A 22510-nucleotide genomic window follows, 5' to 3' on the forward strand; every position below is an offset into this window, starting at 1 on the left:
TGGAGCTCTGTCAGAGTGACCATCAGGTTTTTGGTCACCTCCCCGACTAAGGCCCTTCTCCCCCGATCGCTCAGTTTGGCCGGGCAGCCAGCTCTAGGAAGAGTCCTGCTGGTTCCAAACTTCTTCCATTTACGGATGATGGAGGCCACTGTGCTCATTGGGACCTTCAATGCTGCAGAAATGTTTCTGTACCCTTCCCCAGATCTGTGCCTCGATACAATCGTGTCTTGGAGGTCTACACACAATTCCTTGGACTTCATGGTTTGGTTTGTGCTCTGACATGCATTGTTAACTGTGGGACCTTATATAGACAGGTGTGTGCCTCTCCAAATCATGTCCAATCAACTGAATTTACCACAGGTGGACTCCAATCAAGTTGTAGAAACATCTCAAGGATGATCAGTTTAAACAGGATGCACCTGAGCTCAATTTGAGTGTCATGGCAAAGGCTGTGAATACTTATGTACATGTGCTTTTTTTTTTTTTTTTTTTTTAAATAAATTTGCAAAGATTTCAAACAAACTTCTTTCATGTTGTCATTATGGGGTATTGTTTGTAGAATTTTGAGGAAAATAATGAATTTAATCCATTTTGGAATAACATAACAACAAAATGTGGAAAAAGTGAAGCACTGTGAATACTTTCCGGATGCACTGTACATCTTATGTCAAACACAGAGGTGGGTAGAGTAGCCAAAAATTTTACTCAAGTACAAGTAAAACCACGTAGAAAAATAATTACTCGAGTAATTATGTTAAAAATAATAATGTTAATAATTACTTGAGTAAGAGTAATCAAGTATCCAATGAGAAGACTACTCAAATAGGAAGTTACTAGTTACTTCGGATCTGATTAAAATGAAAGGAAAATCCTGAATCTCAGACTACATGGAGAACTGCAAGTCACACCTCTCCTTGAAAGTTTGTCTGTTCTGTTTATATTACATAAGACCTGGGTTCAAGATGAAGCAGCATATCTCAATCCTGTGATGGGTATAATAACACAGAACCTGTCAATGTCAACACAAAATCTCACACACACCGCAAAAAACATTTTCCCAATAGTTGACTGTCTTTATTTACACACAGTGTTAACAACACAAACTTGTCAGTATCTGCATTTAAACAAGACAACAGAGAACAAAAGGAACTATGGACTATGGAATAGAACAGAAGAGAACGTGTTCGTGTTTGTGCTACATATATGTATGTGTGTGTCTACTCGCACACGTGTGTGTGTCCCCTGCCTCCCTTCTTCCCCTACCCGCTTCTTCCCCCACTTCAGGACTGAGCCGCTAAAAAAGTGAGTGATTGTTGCAGATGTATTCAGACCACTTCAGCATATCTCAAGACTCGTGATCTCATTACACATGATAGAAACTAATTATTAAAGCTACAGATATTCATTAATATTTAACAGTAACAGAGGAATGCCACCAAATGTAACGAAGTAAAAGTTCATTTTTGTGATTAAAAATTAACTTGAGTAAGTGTATAAATATGACCAGTTAAACCTACTCTTAAAAGTAAAATTTTTTCAAAAAGTTCATAAAGTAAATGTAACAAAGTAAATGTAATGCATTACTACCCATCTCTGGTCAAACATGATGCAAAATTGTTTTACTTTTTTTTTTTTTTACCATGAGCTAAAATTTGAAAAGTAAAATTCAGCTCAGAACAATCAAATAATTTCTATCATAACATGACCTAGAAAAAGCTGTGCATGTGTCACGTAATTCACGTAATGGAGGTTGAGGACGGATGCAAGTGCAGATAAGAGCTTTTATTAAAGAGAGGCAGGCAGACAAATCCAAATCATGAGATAATAGCGTGGTCAAAAAACAGGCAATGTGTCAGGCGATTAGCAAACGGGCATAAACGAGGCAAAACAGGAATCGAGAACGACGGTGAGAACAAGAACAAAACAATAACACATGAACTGAGAAACAAACGCTTCGTATATGGAAAACTCATGTAATACTTCGTGAAGTGCAAAGAGACATTAGGGGTTTAAATGACAAACGTAATCAAGGGTGAACACAAAACAGCTGAGACTAATGATGACACATATACGGGAAACAACCAATGACAATACAGTGGCGGAGACAGGACATAAACCATAACAAATACACGTCTCGAAAGGAAACAAAGTCAGTGTCACTGAATACCCAAAAGCATGCGCTCGTTTTGAGCTTGTGCATTGAGCTTGCGCATCGAGCTCACGCTTTGGGTTTCCGAGCATGCTGCATGCTACAGCGCTTAGCTCGAGGGGAAATTGTGACAGCATGCTTTATCTCATCCTGGTTGGACTATTGTAATTACTTGTATGTTGGGGTCAGCGGGTCAACTCTTGCATGTCTGCAACTCGTTCAAAACCCTGCAGCTTGTCTGCTTACAAAAGAAGCGGGATCACATTACCCAAGTTTTCGCTTACCTTCACTGGCTTCCAGTTAAATTCAGAATTCAGTGTAATGTTTTATTGTTTGTTTTTACTGCTGAATGTTCCTTGATCTCAGTTGAAATAGAACACAGATTGTGCATTTGCAGTCTATGCTCCAACATGCTTTTTCTGTGGCCACTTTTAAATCAAAGCTTAAAACATATTTATATTCCATAGCCTTTGAGAATGGTTAAATCTTATTATAAGATTTATAAAATATTACAGACTATGTGTATGATTTGTATTTCATTTACTTACTTACTTAAGTAAGTAAGTAAATGAAATACAAATCATACACATAATTAAGTAAGTAAATGAGTCCGGCAAGGGATTTTAAAAATCAAATTATCTCCAAATTATTTCAAATACATTGTTCCACTGTAAGGAGAATAATCTACAAATGGCACAGATTTCAAATGACTGCCAGTTTGTCCAGGACTGACCATCCCAGCAAATTGAGCCCAAGAGCAGACTGTCTGATGCAAAAAGAGATCTCCAAGAACCCCAAAAGTTAATCACAGGATCTGCTAGTAAGTCTTGTAACTGTTGGTGTCAAAGTGCATGCTTCTAAAATCAGAAAGAGATTGCACACATTTGACCTGCATGGGAGGCGTGCCAAGAAAAAGCCTTTGCAAGACTACAGTTTGCCAATGAGCATATAGGCAAAGACCAAGCCTTTTGGAAAAATGTTCTCTGGACAGACGAATCAAAGATAGAGTTGTTTGGCCACAGTAACGGCAGACATGTTTGGTGCAGACCAAAGAAAGCTTTTCAGGAGAAGCCCCTCATACCAACTGTGAAGCATGGTGGTGGAAATGTTATAATTTGGGGTTGCTTTGCTACCTCAGGGACTGGACAGCTTGCATTTATTGAATCAACTATGAATTCTGCATCTTATTAAAGAGTACTTGAAGATAATGTGAGGCCATCGGTCCGAAAGTTGAAGTTGAACCCAAAATGGACCTTTCAACAGATGATAATGATTCTAAGCACACTAGCAAATCCACCAAGGAATGGCTCAAAAAGAAGAAATGGAGGGTTATGGAATGGCCTAGTCAAAGCCTGGATTTGAATCCCGTTGAGATGTTGTGGGGGTATTTGAAACGGGCAGTACATGCAAGAAAACCCTCAAACATCTTGCAACTGAAAGAATTTTCATGGAAGAGTGGTCAAAAATTCCAGCAAGTCTGGTGGACAGTTATGCAAAACGCCTACAAGAAGTTATTTCTGCTAAAGGGGGCAATATTAGCTTCTGAGGCTAAGGGTGTAATTACTTTTTTCCACAGAAGAATATCACATCTATTGATATTTCTGTTGAATAACTGATTGAAAAAGCTAATTTTCCTTTTTTTTTTCTTCTTTTTTTCAAGTATATCAACTTTATTAACAGGCACTGTTTCAAAGATGATAAAATTTTTGCTTGTGCAATTTCCATGGGGTGTACTTGTTTTTTTTTACATGACCGTAAATCATAAAATATGTCCATTTTGTGTCGCATATTCATTAGCACTTGGATTATGTAAAATGCTATAGGTTGTTCGTATCTGAACATATTTTTTAACAGTAGGAATTCAAATAAATGAGCATTGGTATTGGACCAATATCATTATCATTGCTTCCTTAGTGTCAATAATTCTGAAGTTGTTGGCATTACATAGTACATGTGGAAGTTTTACTAACACACCCACCTGGGTAAGGCATGAAGAACCACTCAGCACTGCTGACCGCGTCCAGGTTTATGTCTGTCCGGGCCTGGTAGCCGTACCCATGCGGTGAAGTGGGCAGAACATTGAAGTATGTCAGAAGAAAGCACACCAGCCAAGCTCCAGACATCCCGAACAAAGCCTGCAAAAGAGGAAACAGCATATTCCTTGACTTTTCCTCAAAGCTTAATGGAACTAATAGGAATGCTGAAGCAGCATTTGAATTTTTTAAAAAGGCAAATCAGCCCTGTCTTCAGTCATGAAACAGGAATGAGTTTGCATACCACAAATTAAAAGCATTCACCTTTTTCTGTAAACTGTGATGTAAAATATGGCAGTGACGGGGCCAAGTCACTGGCCTAGGAAGTATAGTTGGTGAATATTCTTGTTGTCAGAAATCAGCGAAGGTTTTCTAAATACTAACAGACGGGTTCAGTTTAAAACAAGAATTCCAGTCTCAAATCCCCCGACCAACACCCTCTCCATTCCAAAACTTGTGTTACCATTGTTCTGAAAAATGACACATAATACTTCCTCAATTTTATTTGTGCACCCACCAGAAACTAATGAGATTTTAAATGACAATAAGCTGACATTTAAATCCAGCCAAAACGCTCCCTTTTAGCGGCTTTCTCCCTTAAATTCGAAGAAATCTCCTGGAGCACACCACGCTATAAACACCATAAACATTAGCATCTATAGGAAACCCAAAATGGAAAATTACTGCCTTGAGGGATGCACATTTTACTAAAAGGGCCATGGTTCACTATAACTTGTAAGCTATTTAATGGCTTTAACAAAAGTGGCAGACAAGGAGACTGCACAGTGTAATAAAAATATATTTAAAAAAGCTCAACAAACAAAATAAAACTCACAGAGAATAGGCTAAAGAGAGGGTACTGAAACACTTTCCACTTCTTGTCCCTGTAAGCAATGAGAGTGACTTTGACCTTGCTGAGATATTGGGAGAAGAGAATGATAAACACTGTCCTGCAAAGAAAAAAAAAGAAATTTTAATAAATACATTCTGATGTTAAAGTTATTCCAAATTTCTAATTTACTATTTAAAACTACAGTATACACAAACAGTGTAACAGTTTTGTGGTCATAATGTAGTATATGGTCATTTTATACAGTGCTATTGAATTCTGGATTCTGGTTGGGTCAGAAGGTGTTGATTAATTTTCATATGCAGGAAATGAAGCTGACAGCGTTAATTAAATATTGAAAAATTCAGACATTGCTACACTGCTCAGATGTTGTATTGGTGCAACAGCTTTGTGTCAACACAAGCCATTAATCCGTCAGCACATGCATGGGCTTCTCTTCAGATGCAGAAAATACTCACTGTGCCTTAGGAAAGAAAAAGAAAAATAACTGCCATGTACCAGTTACTTTTTTTCTTCATCAATGTTAAGATAAACTGTTTATTATTAACGTTGAAATTTGCTCCAAGGCATGCACCCTGCAAATGCAAGTATTATAGTTAATGGCTCAGGGCAGCTGCATTTTGGATGGAATGCGGTTTGATGAAAGCAGCTTAAGTACAAAGTCCATAAAGTGGAAATGAGGAAATGTCTTTTTCTTTCCCCCCTTATGCTAACTGCACTCAGCCAAGCGGCATGCTGTGATATGGATGTGAGCATTGAGCGTATTGAATGGACCTCAGTGATTGGCCTCAGGCTACAAGTCTACAACGGGGACAAACAAACTCGCATGCACATCCACTCAGACAAAGCAGTGAACACAAAGACGTACACTGTGATACACATACACACACAGAGGCATCTGGAGTGGCAAGCTAATGGGCTGGTAAACAGAGATGTGTAGACTGCCGTTCAATGAATGCAATGCTCTGTGTTACACCTGGCAGAACTTTAAATGTTCTTTTATACGTCAGTAATGAAACAGGACAAACTGGAACCATGCACTAAAAGCCCTCCTTCCTCTCTGTATCCAATTTGTTCCTGATTTGCATTAAATTACACTGCACTGAATATACTGCTCAAGAACTGCAGTCTTTATAAAATAATGTTCTGCTGATAGATTTATTGCCCTTCTATGGCTTCATAAACAAATTACACACATCACTGAGGTCAACCTTTACAATGGGATTAAATCAAGAATGTTTGAGAGATTTCTGATTGTGGTAATATGGGGTCTTTAACACCGATGCACTCGGTGTAAACTGCTACTGCTACTATATTATTTAGGTTGCTGCCTCAAAGTTGCTGCCTCAAAGTCTTAGGTTACCATCTTTGAGGAATGGACCAAAGGCACATGATTACTCTCTCTCAGTATTAAACAGATAAGAGTTTCTTTATGGTTAACTGGCTCACACATCTGCCTCTTCGGGAATTAATACATACCTTAAAGTTGGTTAATGGCTTCATAAACTCCTGCCTCAATTTGAGTTAATTGCGGTCTCAAAAATTTGCCTTGGTTTGAGTTAATGGGTACAGTTTCTGCCTCAGCTTGAGTTTTTCGCTGTCTCGATTAACATCCGGTCACATATGGCTCAATTTGAGTTAATGTGTCTGCTAATTTAATCAGTTTGAGCTATTTGCTGCCTTACATTTCTGCGTTGAACATTTGCCTGAGCTTCAATTAATGGGTCCTCAAATTTCTGGCTCAGATTGAGGTAATGTGTCCTCAAACTTCTGCCTCGACTTCAGTTAAATTCTGCCTCAAATTCCTGCTTCAGCTTGAGATAATAATTCCTCATGTACCTCAACATTAACCTTTGCATGGGCTTGAGTTAACCGTTGCCCTAAATGTGTACCTCAGGTTGAATTAATGGTTCCTCAAGGTTCTCGGCTTGAATTACCTGCTGCCCCTACCTTCTACCTAGTGTCTCAGCCACTACAAGCTGACTCACAGAGCTGAAATGCCCCACTGTGCTCCTGACTTCTTCCCAGCTTGGATGAAGAGTGACAGCCCGATCAGATTGATGGTTGGAGCGATAGACAGTGGTCCGATGAACTTTAGCACAAACCCCACCAGCCCTGAGAGTCCGAGCATGACTTGAAGCAGCGACGCCACCAGGATCGCTCCCTGGATCTGGGAAAGGAGCATACATTAAACACGAGCACTTTTCCTAACAGTAGTGATTGGAGGTTCTCAAACCCAGTTTAGTCCTGTTCATATTACAGTCCAGAACTGATACATCTAATTAGCCTTGGATCAGGTATTTATCAAGGGTATTTTGAGGAAGTCCTTAATAGTGAACTTGAAAGCTTGTAAGAATTGGTTTGTTTCTTGTATCTAAACCAGCTAGATACAAATATGTTTCATTTAAGTTGTATGGTTCTTACATTTCACTGATCTCACAGAGGATTCTTCAGCTCTCTCGCTCTGTATGGGTGTGTGTGTAGGTCTCATTGGGTGTGTCCTTTCTTGCCATGAGATTGCCTTTGGGGTAAACCTGTGGTTTACCAATAGTATTATTCCAATATTGCATCCTTTGCACTGCAACTGTATTGTGACTGGTGTGCAGAATTCTACCACTTTACTCTAAACCTTATGTTATTTGTGCTTCCCTCTGTTCTTCCTACGAAGAGTTTACACTTGTTTCTTGTTTATTGGTGGAAATCTACTCCTTCAGCGCTTCACCTGTAAGTCATTCTGAAATACAGAATCTGCCAAACAGGGGCCTGAGAGAGGGGGTGCTGAGGATGCTACACCACCCCCTAGTGGAATAGTGCTAGAAATATTTTTGGGATTGTAGTTGAAATAAATTTTTGAAATAAAAAAATTACATATTCTTTAATTAACTTCAGTCTTAAGTTGGTTTAAAAATCAATATAAAGGTCATGAATTTAATTTAATTTAAGTAAATTTTATATATATATATGTATGTGCGTGTGTTGTGTGTGTATATATATATATATATATATATATATATATATATATATATATATATATATATATATATATATAGCACCTTGCATGGCAGTTCTGCTACCATTGATGTGTGAGTGTGTGTGTGAATGGGTGAATGAGACACAGTGTAAAGCACTTTGGATAAAAGCGCTATATAAGTGTGCCATTTACTTATTAATTTACCTAATTATTAGGTATTTATTATTATTATTATTATTATTATTATTATTATTATTATTATTATTATTATTATTAATTATTATTATTATTTATTTAATTACTTACCTATCTACCTACTTACTTATTTATTTACATACTTACTTGACATTTACTTACTTTACTCACTTACTTTACTAATTTACTTAATTTATTTACTCACATAATTATTTAATTATCTATGTATTTATGTACTTACTTATGTGTTCACTTATTTACTTTCTTACCTCACTCACTTTCTTACTTGCCTACTTATTTACTTACTTATATATGTATTTATGTACTTACTTATTTACGTACTTTATTTACTTACTTATTTACTTATTTACTTATTTAATTACTTACATACTTACTTCTTGGCAAATGATTAAATGTTAATGTACGTTTTCGTTTAATATTTTAGCATTCTAATTTAGGGAAATATTTTTCTTGAAGAAACACCAAGATATTAGTCAACACATTAGATAGTAGTAGGGTATACCAAATAGCTAGGTTTTCCTGCAAAAAATGTGGATTAAATGCTGCAAAAAACAAGCAATAAAATAGACATTTCTTCAATATAAACAATCAAATTGTCAGAAAAGTTATTTTAGCTTTTTCTTCTACTCCTTGGCTAAACAATGCTGCATGTGTTCCTCTCGTATGCGCATTTTCCATACTTCCTCAGGGTCTATATTGGAGACAGACGCTACTGTGGCATTGAGGTCAGGAGTCAAGCTCCCCTTTGGGCATTTCCACTTGGGCAGTGCCAGGATAGCCAGCGTTGGTGTGATAAGAGTAAACGTTCCTCCTTGTAAGATAGGCAACCTGAAATGGACAAATGTGGATGCTTCTTAAATATTTGTTTTATTTTGAATTAGTGCATACTACTTAAATAACAAGGAGAGCATGAAAATGATGAGTAAATGAGGCATTCAGGCAACCTGGTCCCAATAGTGGTCTGAAGCATGGTGCAAATTCCTGACACAAAGAAGATGGTGGAGACGAGCTGGCTCTTGGCTGCATTGTTGTCCTTAATGCATAATGGCTCTGCAAGGATTAAAGGGATGGCCAAGATCCCACCAAAAGCCAGTATGTAATGCTTAAGGAGACAAGGGAAACACTAATCAGCCAGGCAGACATTGGCTGAATAAAAACGAAAAGAGTTTTCAATGAGTGATTTACTTTAGTTCTATTTTACAACAGAAGTGGGATATGAATGTAAGGCAAAGAGAAGTCTCTAATAAGAGTCCCTCAGGAATTTCTCATTGACATAAAATACCCTGCACTCTTTCAGTCCTAACCTCCCTCTGCACTTTTGATTTTAGTGAAGTGTTTGGAGGAGTATGACCCCTCTCTTCCTGCCTAACAGCCCCTCCTCAAATCACACGTGGAAGCGGATCTCCCATGTATTCCTTTCCCAACACTTTGACATGATCATCTTTGAGGGCAAGCTAAGCTTTGAGGAAGTTCTGGCTCATGTTCTATTCCCCTCAGACTCAAGCAATAAAAGAGAACAACGTGCTCTATAGTGGACCCAATTAATTTGTCTCCATCAACAACAACAACACTAAATAATAAATATAGCTGCAATTGCAATTGGCAAGCAATTGGCAAGCCCAAGCACCAAGTGATCTGCAATGTCTGTTTCATGAGCCAGTATTGGGATGAGGATAATATTGTGCTGCATCACTTGTGAACATCCTTCCTGTTTGAGTGACATGTTATTTATTGTCTCACTATGGCAAGACCAAAAAAAATCATTAGTGAATTTAGCATCTTGGATATCTTTACATCATGCTGATCAAATTTTGATCTGAATCTGATGAACTTGTATGAGGATTATTTAAAGGTTTGGTAGTTGTCAAAACATATAAACTCCAAAATGCATCCTGTTGGACTTCTGTGAGTTAATGGATGTGATGGTGAAATCTTTAGAAGACCCTTTGGTGCATGTACAGGTACAGTATGTGAAACTGGATGGTAACAATTAAGGAAAATGTCACAGGGGACTGATCAAGCCACACTTGGGTAGAAGAAGAAGAAGACAAAGAAGAGGGAAGAAGAGCAAGAAGAAGAAGAGGAGGATAAAGAAGATGAAGATAGCACAAAACCATACTGATACTGACACCTTGAGTATCAGCTGATAGTAGTTTTTAAAGAAAAAAAGAATACCAAGTGAAAAATAGGAAAACTACAGGAAAAATACATTACATACAATAATTACATTACTTACACAAAAATGAACTTCAAAAAATAAAATAACCAAAACATCCAATCCAACATCCAATCAAGTCTCATTATAAATATATATTAAAAAATTATATTTTCCAAATCCAATTCCAATCTTTTACATTTGTTACAGGATTGAATAACATTTTTATTTTTTTCATTTGGGTATTGGATTAGTAATAGTAATTAATTAAGTAATAATAATAATAATAATAACAACAACAATTAGTGTTGGGTGCAAGTCCACCTTTGTCGAGTTCGAGTCGAGACCAAATCCTTAACCAATCGAGTCCAAGTCTGAGTCCAAGGACAGACGGGGCCGAGTTGGACTTACGTCTGAGTCCTTAATGGCCGGGTCCGAATTGAATTTCAAAAGATTTGAAATTGCAATTGTAAACTCCACACTGAGCTGTTAAATTAATATTTTAACCTTCACAAACCAATAGCAACATAAATGTAACAAAAAATACCACTATTACATCTTGCCTTTGCCATTTAATATTTTTTTTTTCATTTCATCAGCGCCTCAACTAGTTTAATACCAAAAATGTTTTCAGAGAAAAAAGGGATATAGAGGTATATGTAGAAACAAGTGTATGAAAATTCAAATGAATCTGTTTTGTTATTGTATCACACTATATTGTGTCCTCCAGCTGGAGGTGACATTTCAATGATTTAATGCGTCTTCCCAACAGTTATATAGACTGAGAGAGAGAGAGAGAGAGAGAGAGAGAGAGAGAGAGAGAGAGAGAGAGAGAGAGAGTAAGTATAGAGTAGAGTTATATTTAGCAGCAGGTCATAACAACAAACTTAATGCTTTATTACTGCTTTTAATCTGTCTATGAATAACAACAAACTCATTTCTGAACGCAGCTCTGTTCTTGTACCTTTTTTCATTTTAATTCCTAAAATGAAAAAAAATAAAAAATCCCTATCAGCAGGGTTTATGATATTTACTATATTAAGAAGTACATTTCACATTTTACATGAAATTCAAGACTGGTATCACCAAATGCTAATATTTACGGGTGGGCGATATGACTATAATCTTATTTCACGATAACGATACGTTTTCTCAGGTACTGTAGTATTAGTATTAGGTATCAGTAGTATTCAAGTAAAAAATACTACGGGAATTGAATAAAGCAATAAATGTCAAATAATATAGACTTCACTGTATGATATTTACAGTGATTCTTATTAAATTTACTGAAGTTATTCAGTCAAATGAGTGAGTGAGTGATTTTCTCTTTGTCTTTTGTGTTTGATGAACAGTAATGACACAGACAGCAGCAGGTTTATTAGACTGCTGTCATTTTAAGACCTAATGCACAGATCCAATATACTGTATTGACACACCTCGATTTTTTCCCCAACTGTTTACATTCACTTAAGACATAACTGACTGTGTTTGCATGAATCCTTGGCCAGACCTGCATTTTGACATGATGTGTGTGTATTTATTTGACCGTCCAACATAATAAGCCACTAAAGAGAACTCAATTCGGTACCCGGACAATGAGGCGGCTTTCTGTGTGCGCGTTTCAAGTGTGTGCACACAGAAAGCCCCTGGTCAGGCAGGAAGACATTCATTAACTTCTTTTTATCTTAATTTTATGTTATTCATTTTTTATCTTTCTTTTCATGAAACACATGACATGGACTGGACTGTACTTGGAAAAATGTCAGAGTCCGTGTAAAATTCAAGTACAAATTTACACTAATGGGTGACAAGTCCAAGTTCATTCATAATTGGACTCGAGTCTGGGACTGAGTACCCCAACTCTAATAACAACAACGATAATAATAATAATAATAATAATAATAATAATAATAATAATCATCCCTCTGAGATATTTTTTATTACATGTAAAGCTTGAACAGCAGTTTTTCAGATCTGTACAGTACAGTTTTTACAGTTTTTTGTACAGTTTTTCAGATCTGTTTTTCATCTTTGCTGTTTATTTTTATTTTTGTCCACACACTTGCAGGACAGTGCAATGAGTATAACTCAGGAAAGGCTTTCTGCAGTGTACATGAAGAACTCATGTTTCATGCTACTTTAAAAGTTTGCATTACTGCTGCTATCCTTCATCCTTCACGGCCCATCCTAAAACTCTAGCATCTGCCCAAATGCTTACGATCAGCGATGTTTAAAAGGTGAACGCAAGTCCTTCCATGAAAGATCATAAAAAGAATTGGGGGTTTGGTCCACATGGTGGGGTGGGGTGTGCACAAGTGAAATCTGCTCCACACTAGCATACTTTAAACAGATGTTTTATTTCAGCCATGAACTAATATTGTGTTTCCCTGGTAGCCTTCAGACAAACATTCATCTGGGTAAAAGAAATCTCCTCTACAATAAAAAGTCCATACTGTATTGCTGAAAGCCTGAGTGATTCATGTGCTTAAATTTGATTCTAGTTAAACATCTAAGCACTGAGGCTGTTAAGGAAATCTGTCAGAGAACTGATGTTAAGAATCTTCTGGAAAGTAATTTGCCTGTATTTTATTAAGATGAAATATAACCAGATTTTTTATTAGCATACAAAAGCTTCAATAAATATAGAACAAATGTAATACGGTTTAAAGCTTTTGAATGCTATTAAAAGTGCCTAACTGTTTAAAGTTCAGGTCTCCAAATAATTCAGCTTAATGATCTGGTTATGTTAATCACATTATTTTAATTACTCAATAAAACCTTGGCTGAATTCTGACACTGTGCGATGTTGTATCCAGCCAAAAAACATACTCAAGTGAAAATGTTTCTATTTTTAAATGTACTAAAGTATTAAGTATTAAAAGACAAATGGTACAAAAAAATTAACTGATGAAATTCCTTTGGTCATGATTTCATGTGATTATTACCAGAGTATTTCGGGTATTAAATTTTTTATTTTTTATTTTTCTTGTATCTGGAAAGGTTACTCCATATTTTACTCCACATGCCCTACAACAAGCGGTTATAATAAAGGACAAAATAGACAATTTGCATTAAAATGAAGTGCATGACATTTCTAACATGACAAGCATACATACATCGTGAAGACACGCCCACATCTGTGATTTTTTTAAATATAGAGATCACTTATCCCAATGTGAATCACTCACAATAACTACAGACATACTTCCAGATACATATTTTTATTGTTCAATCACATTGCAGACTGCACTGCCAACGTCATCATCCAACTCTGAACTCGCCTCAAAGTGAATCTTTGTTGCTTTGACCTTTTGATTGTGACAGTGGAGTCCTGAGGCAAGGAAACCACATGAATGACCACAGGTAAGTTAGCGTGCATCACCATTTAGCATTAATGCTGCTGAAAATGCCTGGATGAGTTTGTGATCTTTAGACAGGGCGTGCTTGAAAAAGTATTTATTGGAAAACAGTAACTCAGCAAGTGAAAATGAACTTTACCTATCACAACGGCTTCAAAAATGGATATCATGTACTGCTTCCTCAGTGCTGACGTTACACTACTAGTGTCATGTTTATGTTGGCTGTGAAATATGGACTGAGGTTATTCTATAATTCTCTGGGTCTGCATCATATCTGAGGCTCTGAGTTAGGGTTAGCTAGCTGGATGCTGTCAACAATCACAGTAGGGTTGAGTGATGCTAACCTAGACTCTCACTTGAGTTGATAACATTACTTTAGCATAAAACTCATGGTAATGTTAGACATTCCCATTTCCTTTTTGAGAGTTAACGATAACCTAGCATTACAGCTGTTCACCATGATGTAATACAGAGAGTGGGTTAATCTTACTTACATTTATCAAGTGTTTTGCACAAGGCAAGCTGTAGTAATTAGCATTAGTAGGATGGGTTAGGGCCGTGTTTCTTCATGCATTCGGTGAATGTTAATGCTGAGTAACAGGTGCAGACAGTCAGTGGCTAACGGAACTTCACTAGCTCAGTAATGTCGAGGCCAAAAGTTCTTCACAGGGTTAACTTCAAAGAGAGGATGAGGGCTACAGTAGGTTGTAATGAATTCCACTATCTCTGTAATGTTGGTTGACTTAATTAGGTTGTGCAAAAAAATAGGCGGTGAGGTGCTAAAGGCTGGAAAATAAACATTCGCAAGTCAGCTAGATTTTCCTGGTGAGTCTACAGCGCCCTTTTGTTCATTAGGAGAGTGGAAGTCACATTTCTAAAATGACACAATTTGGGATTCTGTAAGGCAATTTCTCAGTTAAAACCCAAAGGCATTTGTTCATATTCTGTAGCTAACAACTAACCAAAACTATTTTACAGCTTTTCAAATGGCAGGGAGTGGGACTCTTGTCTTCCCAGACGGCAGGGAGATTTGTAAGAAGATGCATCAACTCCAATTCCTACATCTGTTCAAATGTTTAAATGATTTTAATAAATGTCACCTGAATTTCATGCAATTGTTTGTTTATTTTGTGAGTATTTTCGAATTGTAGCACACAAACAAATTGCATTTTAGGATAATTGTACGGGAAAAAGTATAAATGACACATCTCTGTGTTATTTTGTGTTATTTTTTAACACAACTTTGTGTGGAAACGTACTAACACGCAGCATGTGTTACATGCACTAACACACTGATTGTGTTGAAAGCAACACAAAATGTGCTGTCCTTAACTAGGTGTGTTACAAATTAACACATGATGTGCTATTTTTCACACATCTGTTTTAAGAGTGTATGATTATTTGGTTGTGTGTGTCACACAAAGTAAAATACATTATTTATGGAGTCTTCGCACGAATGCATCTGACAGTGATTTCTATGACAGTGTTTTTTGCATTCCCAGTTGTTGTTAAAATTTTTGAAAGTTTCCACGCCTTTTCCAGGTAGCAGGCATAACAGAGATCTTGTTATGACTCAGTGCACCTCAAACACGGACACACCACAACAAATAATACCATGGGAGATGAATACATTTACGAATGCTGGAAGTAAAGTATGGAGTTGAGGCTGTTTTTTTAAAGCCATTTATGAAATAGGTTTCTTTTGTTATGCTAGCAGAGCCTTTTCTTTATTCATGTTTTGAACAAAATGGCATTAGCAGCAAGTGATTAGCCTATTAAGGTTGCAAGCAAAAGGATTGGGTGTTCTGAATCTTGATAGACTTGGGTAACTAGTTAGTTGCTAGGTAGGCAAGTTACACTTTCATGTTAGTTTTCTTAAAGTCACCCAGCTGAGTAAATAAAAAGAAAAATAATAGGACATACAGTGGATTTATCTTGGTTTATAGTTATCTGGGCATCATCTGTAGATATTTCTAGGTTACAGAAAAGGCTGGGAATTTCTAAGGGCTCAAGAAAGGTGGTTACCCTTGGCTTCATTCCAGCTTAATTCTAAAGGGGGTTGTGTGTATCTACTACGTGAAGGCACGCAGAGATAAAAACTCAGGCTTCACAGGAAAAAGACATAAAAAACAATCCAGCACATATTTTGGTTGGCTTCCTAAAGGGTTTTTGACATGTGAATATTCACTGTAAAAGTTAATGTAATGACGCTGTTTTCAGATCGTTGACAGCTAAAAAATTTTTTTAAAAAAAATAAAAAGCAGAGCATGGCTCCATCCTTGAGAGATAACTCTAGAAAGTAATAAAATAATATTTACGCATGGTGGATTAAGGAGATCAGGGCAAAAGTGCGATTTTGCGATTTGTCACTACATTTTTCAGTTTTCTTTTTTCTTTCATCTACTCTTGTATTCCTAAAGATGCTAAACTTATGATGGTGCTGCCAATGTGTCTGGCAAACTCAGTGGAGCACAAGCCATCATTAAAGCGCCTTTAATATTCATTGTGTTGTTCATTGCACCTACCTGATCACCCAGAAGCCTTCAGTTCCTCTGTTATCATGAAGATTGGGTTTACAAGCTAGGGACAGTAAAGGAAGGTTAAAACCATGTTACTGAATGTACTGGATGTATACAGCCACTACATCCAACATGATGGACTACCCAAAGGTGTTGCAAGTATGTGTTGACTGCTCTGAATTTAGATTTTAATAGAGGTTCTACAAATACTGCTTCAACAGCTATTGGTTTGAAAGATCAGTTTCAGAAAGGCAAGACTGTACTAGGACTCGTCACTGCATCTGTTATTATCGGAGAGCTGGAGTACCTGAAGACCTTCCTTCAGAGCAGAGCAAGAAACTGTATCCAACTGTATGGGATCTGATGCCAACTGTGTAAAGAAGTCCATGAGGTGAAAAAGAAATGATAGATAGCTTTCAAAAACTGTTTAACAAAACATCTGGAATAATTGAATCCTTAGATTTGACACCAACTGATGTAGCAAATAACAGATAGCCATCAAAACTCTTGTCAGGGCAAGCCTCTATCTAAAGAGAGATTTTAAAGAACAGGGTTTGTTTGTGGTTGAAACACAATTAGAAGACCGGTTCCAACAAGATGGTCTGTTAATTTTATAGTCAGAAAACACAGTTCTTATTGGGAAAAGTGATTCAGCAGTCATAGAGACATCCCCAGAACTGAAGACAATCAAATTATCCACTGCAGTATATTTTGGAGTCTACAAAGATCATTCAATGCCTATCGATAGATGTCTAGTTTTTATTCAGTCAAATGCAAGGCATACTTCCATTCATTTGAAGAAAATGTTGTCTTGTAGATCTTGACTTGGATTTGAAGTTTAATCAAGACAGCCATAATTCTAACCATTAAAGTTGATATAAATATGATTCTCAGTTATGCTCTTTTGTCATTAACTGGGTCCCTCCCAATATCAAAATCCCTCCTGTGCCCTTGGCTATATATATATATTATATATATATATATATATATATATATATATATATATATATATAATTACATATCTAACACGGGCTAAAGACTGTAGGATGCATCACAACATAATATTATATAACATTACAGAGTCTAGACATAAGAGAGTGTGTGTAAGACATGAAAGTAAATGACAACCTTTTCACGAGCTCTCTTTGATTGCTACTGGCAATGGAGGTGCAAATGAGCGACAGATATTGAACATAAAGCTGTCATAATACTGAAAACTGGAATTCTTTTTTGAATGCAACTGAGTGAGGCAATAGTAAGGCAATAAATTGTGTAGCTGCCTGAACAAATGGGACAGCAAAACTACATTAGGTATTTTTTTTTTCCTTTTCGAAAGCTTTTCAAGAATACATCCTGCATACCAGTGATCACGAAATCATACTTTTGCCCTCAGTCAAACGGAAACCCTCTTTGAGATAACTGGTGGCAGCATGTGTCCAGGTCTAGTTGTTGGAACCTTGAAGTCCTCAATGTTCTATCCTTAGTCTGTGGTGCTTCTGTGGCACAATGAGTAGCACTGCTACCTCACAACTCCAGCATCCTGGGTTAAATCCTGAGCTCAGGTTACTGTCTGTGTGGAGTTACTTTTCATGTCCTCCTCAGTGATTTTTTGGGTTTCCACCAGGTTATCTGTTTCCTCTCTTGTCCCAAAATCATGCCAATAAGTTAAATTACCCTTATGTGTGAGTGTGTGAGTGCATGGTGCCCTGTGATGGACTGGCATCCCATCCAGGGTGTATTACTGGCTCAAGCCCAGTGTTCCTGAAACAGGCTCCGGAAACAATGCAACCCTGGACAGGATAAAGCACTTAAAAACACTTTTATTGATTTTATTTTTAATTTCAAATGCACTGTTTACAGTTTTGTTATTTTGTCTGATTCCTTTTATTTTATCTAACACACTTTCAGATTTCAACTCAAAATAAAGATTATTATTAATATTATTATTAACTGAACTTATTTCAATATATGACTATATATTTCAATATACAGTATTACTATTACTATTACTATTAATATTGAACTCCTCACCATTCCTTGCACCAGACAACTAAGAGCTGGAGATTGAGCTTTTTCCATTTTTCTAGCCGCTATATTGTAAAATTCCTTACCCCAAAACATAAACCATCCACTCCTAATACTTAATACTTTTTTTCCCCACGTATACCTAGATATTTTTTTCAAATTTTGCATCTGGTCTTGCTTGACTGCCTTAATTATATTTGTTTATAAATTTAGTCAATATTTAATTATAATTTCATTATATTCTTGTTTTTCTGAGGTTGTACACTTTGTTTAAAACTGTGTTTGAACTTGTGTTTTCGGATGACGTTGGCATAACTGCCTATACTACTCTGACCAACACCCGTTTAAACCTGGATATGATTTCTAAAAATTCTGTGCCTGCTTGACCCTTTCAGTTAAATTTTACTATTCATATTACTACTGTTCGACTGAAGTCCCATCCAGAGTGTATTCATCCCACCTTACATCTAGCGTTCCCAGGATAGGCTCTTGAGCCACCGTGAACCTGACCAGGATACAATGCGTACTGTAAATGAATAAAGGAATAAAAATCACGGCCACTGAGAGAACGGAAAATAATTAAAGATGAAAAACGTTCATGTTTGGGCAAACAACATTAAAATGAAGGCATTTGCAAGTTTACACAAGCTTTTAGGAAACACCATTTAAAATCCCTTCAGTCATGTTAATTTATGAGGTTGTTGGTTGTCTGTCTGTCTTTGGGCTCCATGCTCCTACCACAGCCCTGCCAAAACACATTTCTGAAAATGCAAAGGAGATTATTTGCACCTGAACATTTCATTGAACAAAAATTGTTTGCACCTGAACATTTCATTGTATCATAGATACATTACCATTTCAATAGCTTCAAATAGTAAATATACATGGCTCTGGAAATGTATGTTTTTATGTGATGCAGTGTTCCTGGGAACAATAAGGGCTAACAGAAACTATTCAACTGTATAAACTGTTAGGCCTAGGTTGCATGGACGTATGATCTATTTGAGATCAAATCCATCATAGTGTTGTATGAATACATGCTTCAGTACAAGAGATTAGGCATGAGGAAAATCTGACGTTTTGGACAAAGCAGTTAACATGGTCAATATCACAAATTACATTAAATTGGGACCTAGAAATAATGCAGAGTCTTGAATATTAAATGTTTAATGTGGTCTCAGACTTTTGGACCCCACATATCCTTAGTCTCTCATAGCCCCCTTTTTACAGAGAAACACACTGCCTTTTTTCCTAATCTTCATTTGTTTTTCAGATTGTCATTCCTTGCCTCAGTTGCAATGAATCCACAGGAGACAGCACAGTGTGTTAAGTGGTTTATTGAAACAAAGTCCAACAAAGATTTAGACCAAAGATCTCCCCAATCGAGCCTAAAAAAAACAGATGAACTGGCAGTGGATGTGCCATTCCTTGGCTACCTAGATTGCCTGACATCACACCCTGAGAATTCTTTCTTTGGGGAATCGTTAAAGATCAAGGGTACGATGCTCGGGGCATTTGGATTAACACCTAGATGTTTTGGGTACATTAAGGAAAGAAATTGGGTTTTGTGTGTCTAAATTTGCTTGACTGGTTATTCTATGTGTGTTATTAAATGTTTCACTTAGTGTCACAGTTGTACAAAGAATTTTTGGACAACCTGCATTTGTAGATGATATATTTCAGAATTTGTCAATTAATGAATCACACTAAAGGCCAGATTTGGTCTGCTTTACATCAAACACAGCAGGTACAGGTGTTGATTTTAACTAGTGCTTCAGCCGTGTGAGCCATGAGAGCGAAACGCAGGAGGTCCTTGTGCTACGATCTGCTGTGAATCCTAGATGTGAAAATGTTCAGAACTACAGCCAGTTTAAATATTATTTTTAATAAGTTTGCATGTGCTGAATGAATTGTGGCAGCGAGCCATGTTTTGGCCTGCAGGCCTTAGGTTTGACACCTATGGTGCAGTGTCTGAGGATCTTAAGGGTACAGAGGAGGCACATCTAAAATACAAGCAGAGAAAAAATTTTATCTTAAAATGCTTCCAAAGGAGCTTCCCTATAAACTATGTATCAATCAATGAGCATCATTCCTTTTTATTTACAACTGAGGAGATTCTGGAAATGTGTATGGAGTGTGTGCTAAGAAAATAGCAAACCAGTGTAAGATTTACAAAAACTCACTTACCTCCTGCTGTCTATCACAACCTCAGAAGCCTGATTTCTTAAGAGATGACAAATAAGAATTCTCATTCTCTGAATCATTTTTAGATTTTGCTACTATAAAACATACAGTATCTCACAAAAGTGAGTACACCCCTCACATTTTTGTAAATATTTGATTATATCTTTTCATGTGACAACATTGAAGACGTGACACTTTGCGACAATGTAAAGTAGTGAGTGTACAGCTTGTATAACAGTGTAAATTTGCTGGCCCCTCAAAATAACTCAACACACAGCCATTAATGTCTAAACCGCTGGCAACAAAAGTGTGTACACCCCTAAGTGAAAATGTCCAAATTGGGCCCAAAGTGTCAATATTTTGTGTAGCCAAAATTATTTTCCAGCACTGCCTCAACCCTCTTAGGCATGGAGTTCACCAGAGCTTCACAGATTGCCACTGGAGTCCTCTTCCACATCTCCATGACGACATCATGGAGCTGGTGGATGTTAGAGACCTTGTGCTCCTTCACCTTCCATTTGCGGATGCCCCACAGATGCTCAATAGGGTTTAGATCTGGAGACATGCTCGGCCAGTCAGTCACCTTCACCCTCAGCTTCTTTAGCAAGGCAGTGGTCGTCTTGGAGGTGTGTTTGGGGTCGTTATCATGCTGGAATACTGCATACTGATCATGCTTTGCTTCAGTATGTCACAGTACATGTTGGCATTCATGGTTCTCTCAATGAACTGTAGCTCCCCAGTGCCGGCAGCACTCATGCAGCCCCAGAACATGACACGCCCACCACCATGCTTGACTGTAGGCAAGAAACACTTGTCTTTGTATTCCTCACCTGGTTGCCGCCACACATGCTTGACACCATCTGAACCAAATAAGTTTATCATGGTCTCATCAGACCACAGGACATGGTTCCAGTAATCCATGTCCTTAGTCTGCTTGTCTTCAGCCAACTGTTTGCGGGTTTTCTTGTTCATCATCTTTAGAAGAGGCTTCCTTCTGGGAGGACAGCCATGCAGACCAATTTGATGCAGCGTGTGGCGTATGGTCTGAGCACTGACAGGCTGACCCCCCACCCCTTCAACCTCTGCAGCAATGCTGGCAGCACTCATACGTCTATTTCCCGAAGACAACCTCTGGATATGATGCTGAGTACGTGCACTCAACTTCTTTGGTCGAACATGGCGAGGCGTGTTCTGAGTGAAAGCTGTCCTGTTAAACTGCTGTATGGTCTTGGCCACCATGCTGCAGCTTAGTGTCAGGGTCTTGGCAATCTTCTTATAGCCGAGGCCATTTTTATGTAGAGCAACAATTATATTTTTCAGATCCTCAGAGAGTTCTTTGCCATGAGGTGCCATGTTGAACTTCCAGTGACCAGTATGAGGAAGTGTGAGAGCGATGACACCAAATTTAACACACCTGCTCCCCATTCACACCTGAGACCTTGTAACACTAACAAGTCACATGACACGCGGGAAGGGAAAATGGCTAATTGGGCCCAATTTGGACATTTTCACTTAGGGATGTACTCACTTTTGTTGCCAGCAGTTTAGACATTAATAGCTGTGTGTTCAGTTATTTTGAGGGGACAGCAAATTTACACTGTTACACAAGCTGTACACTCACTATTTTACATTGTAGCAAAGTGTCATTTCTTCAGTGTTGTCACATGAAAAGATATAATCAAATATTTACAAAAATGTGAGGGGTGTACTCACTTTTGTGAGATACTGTATATATCTATCCCAAATGTGTTTTGCTTTTAGGGAATTCTCATTAGCTAATATTCAATTCCACCTGGAATCAAATCAAACTGTGTGCCCATCTATCATGATGATAGATTTATAATAGATAGGCCTAACATTGTATGACTTAAATGCCAGAAAATGTGTCTGCAGTTTTAAAGAGTGTTCACCCAGCAGGTAGCTATTTCTTTCTGAATTCCTCTCATATGGTTACCTGACAACAAGGCTAAGTATACTAGAGTTTATCCAGTGCACTGTCTGGTTCCCAACATAAGAACATTTCTTTCTAATTGCTAACATTTCTTTAGG

General features: G+C 37.3%; 1 protein-coding gene across 1 annotated transcript in view; it reads right to left on the reverse strand.

The window, feature by feature from the left end:
- The window catches only part of si:dkey-106n21.1 (solute carrier family 23 member 2), a 52072-nt gene that overhangs the window by 23426 nt on the left and 6136 nt on the right, over positions 1-22510 (reverse strand). The window contains exons 2-6 of the mRNA XM_053630698.1: positions 9164-9321; positions 8878-9047; positions 7021-7204; positions 5018-5132; positions 4128-4284 (exon numbers count right to left, since the gene is read on the reverse strand). Coding sequence (XP_053486673.1) covers positions 4128-4284; positions 5018-5132; positions 7021-7204; positions 8878-9047; positions 9164-9321 — 784 coding nt within the window. The remainder of the gene's footprint in view (positions 1-4127; positions 4285-5017; positions 5133-7020; positions 7205-8877; positions 9048-9163; positions 9322-22510) is intronic.

This window comes from Ictalurus furcatus, chromosome 8, assembly GCF_023375685.1.
Source record: "Ictalurus furcatus strain D&B chromosome 8, Billie_1.0, whole genome shotgun sequence".
Lineage (NCBI taxonomy): Eukaryota > Metazoa > Chordata > Actinopteri > Siluriformes > Ictaluridae > Ictalurus > Ictalurus furcatus.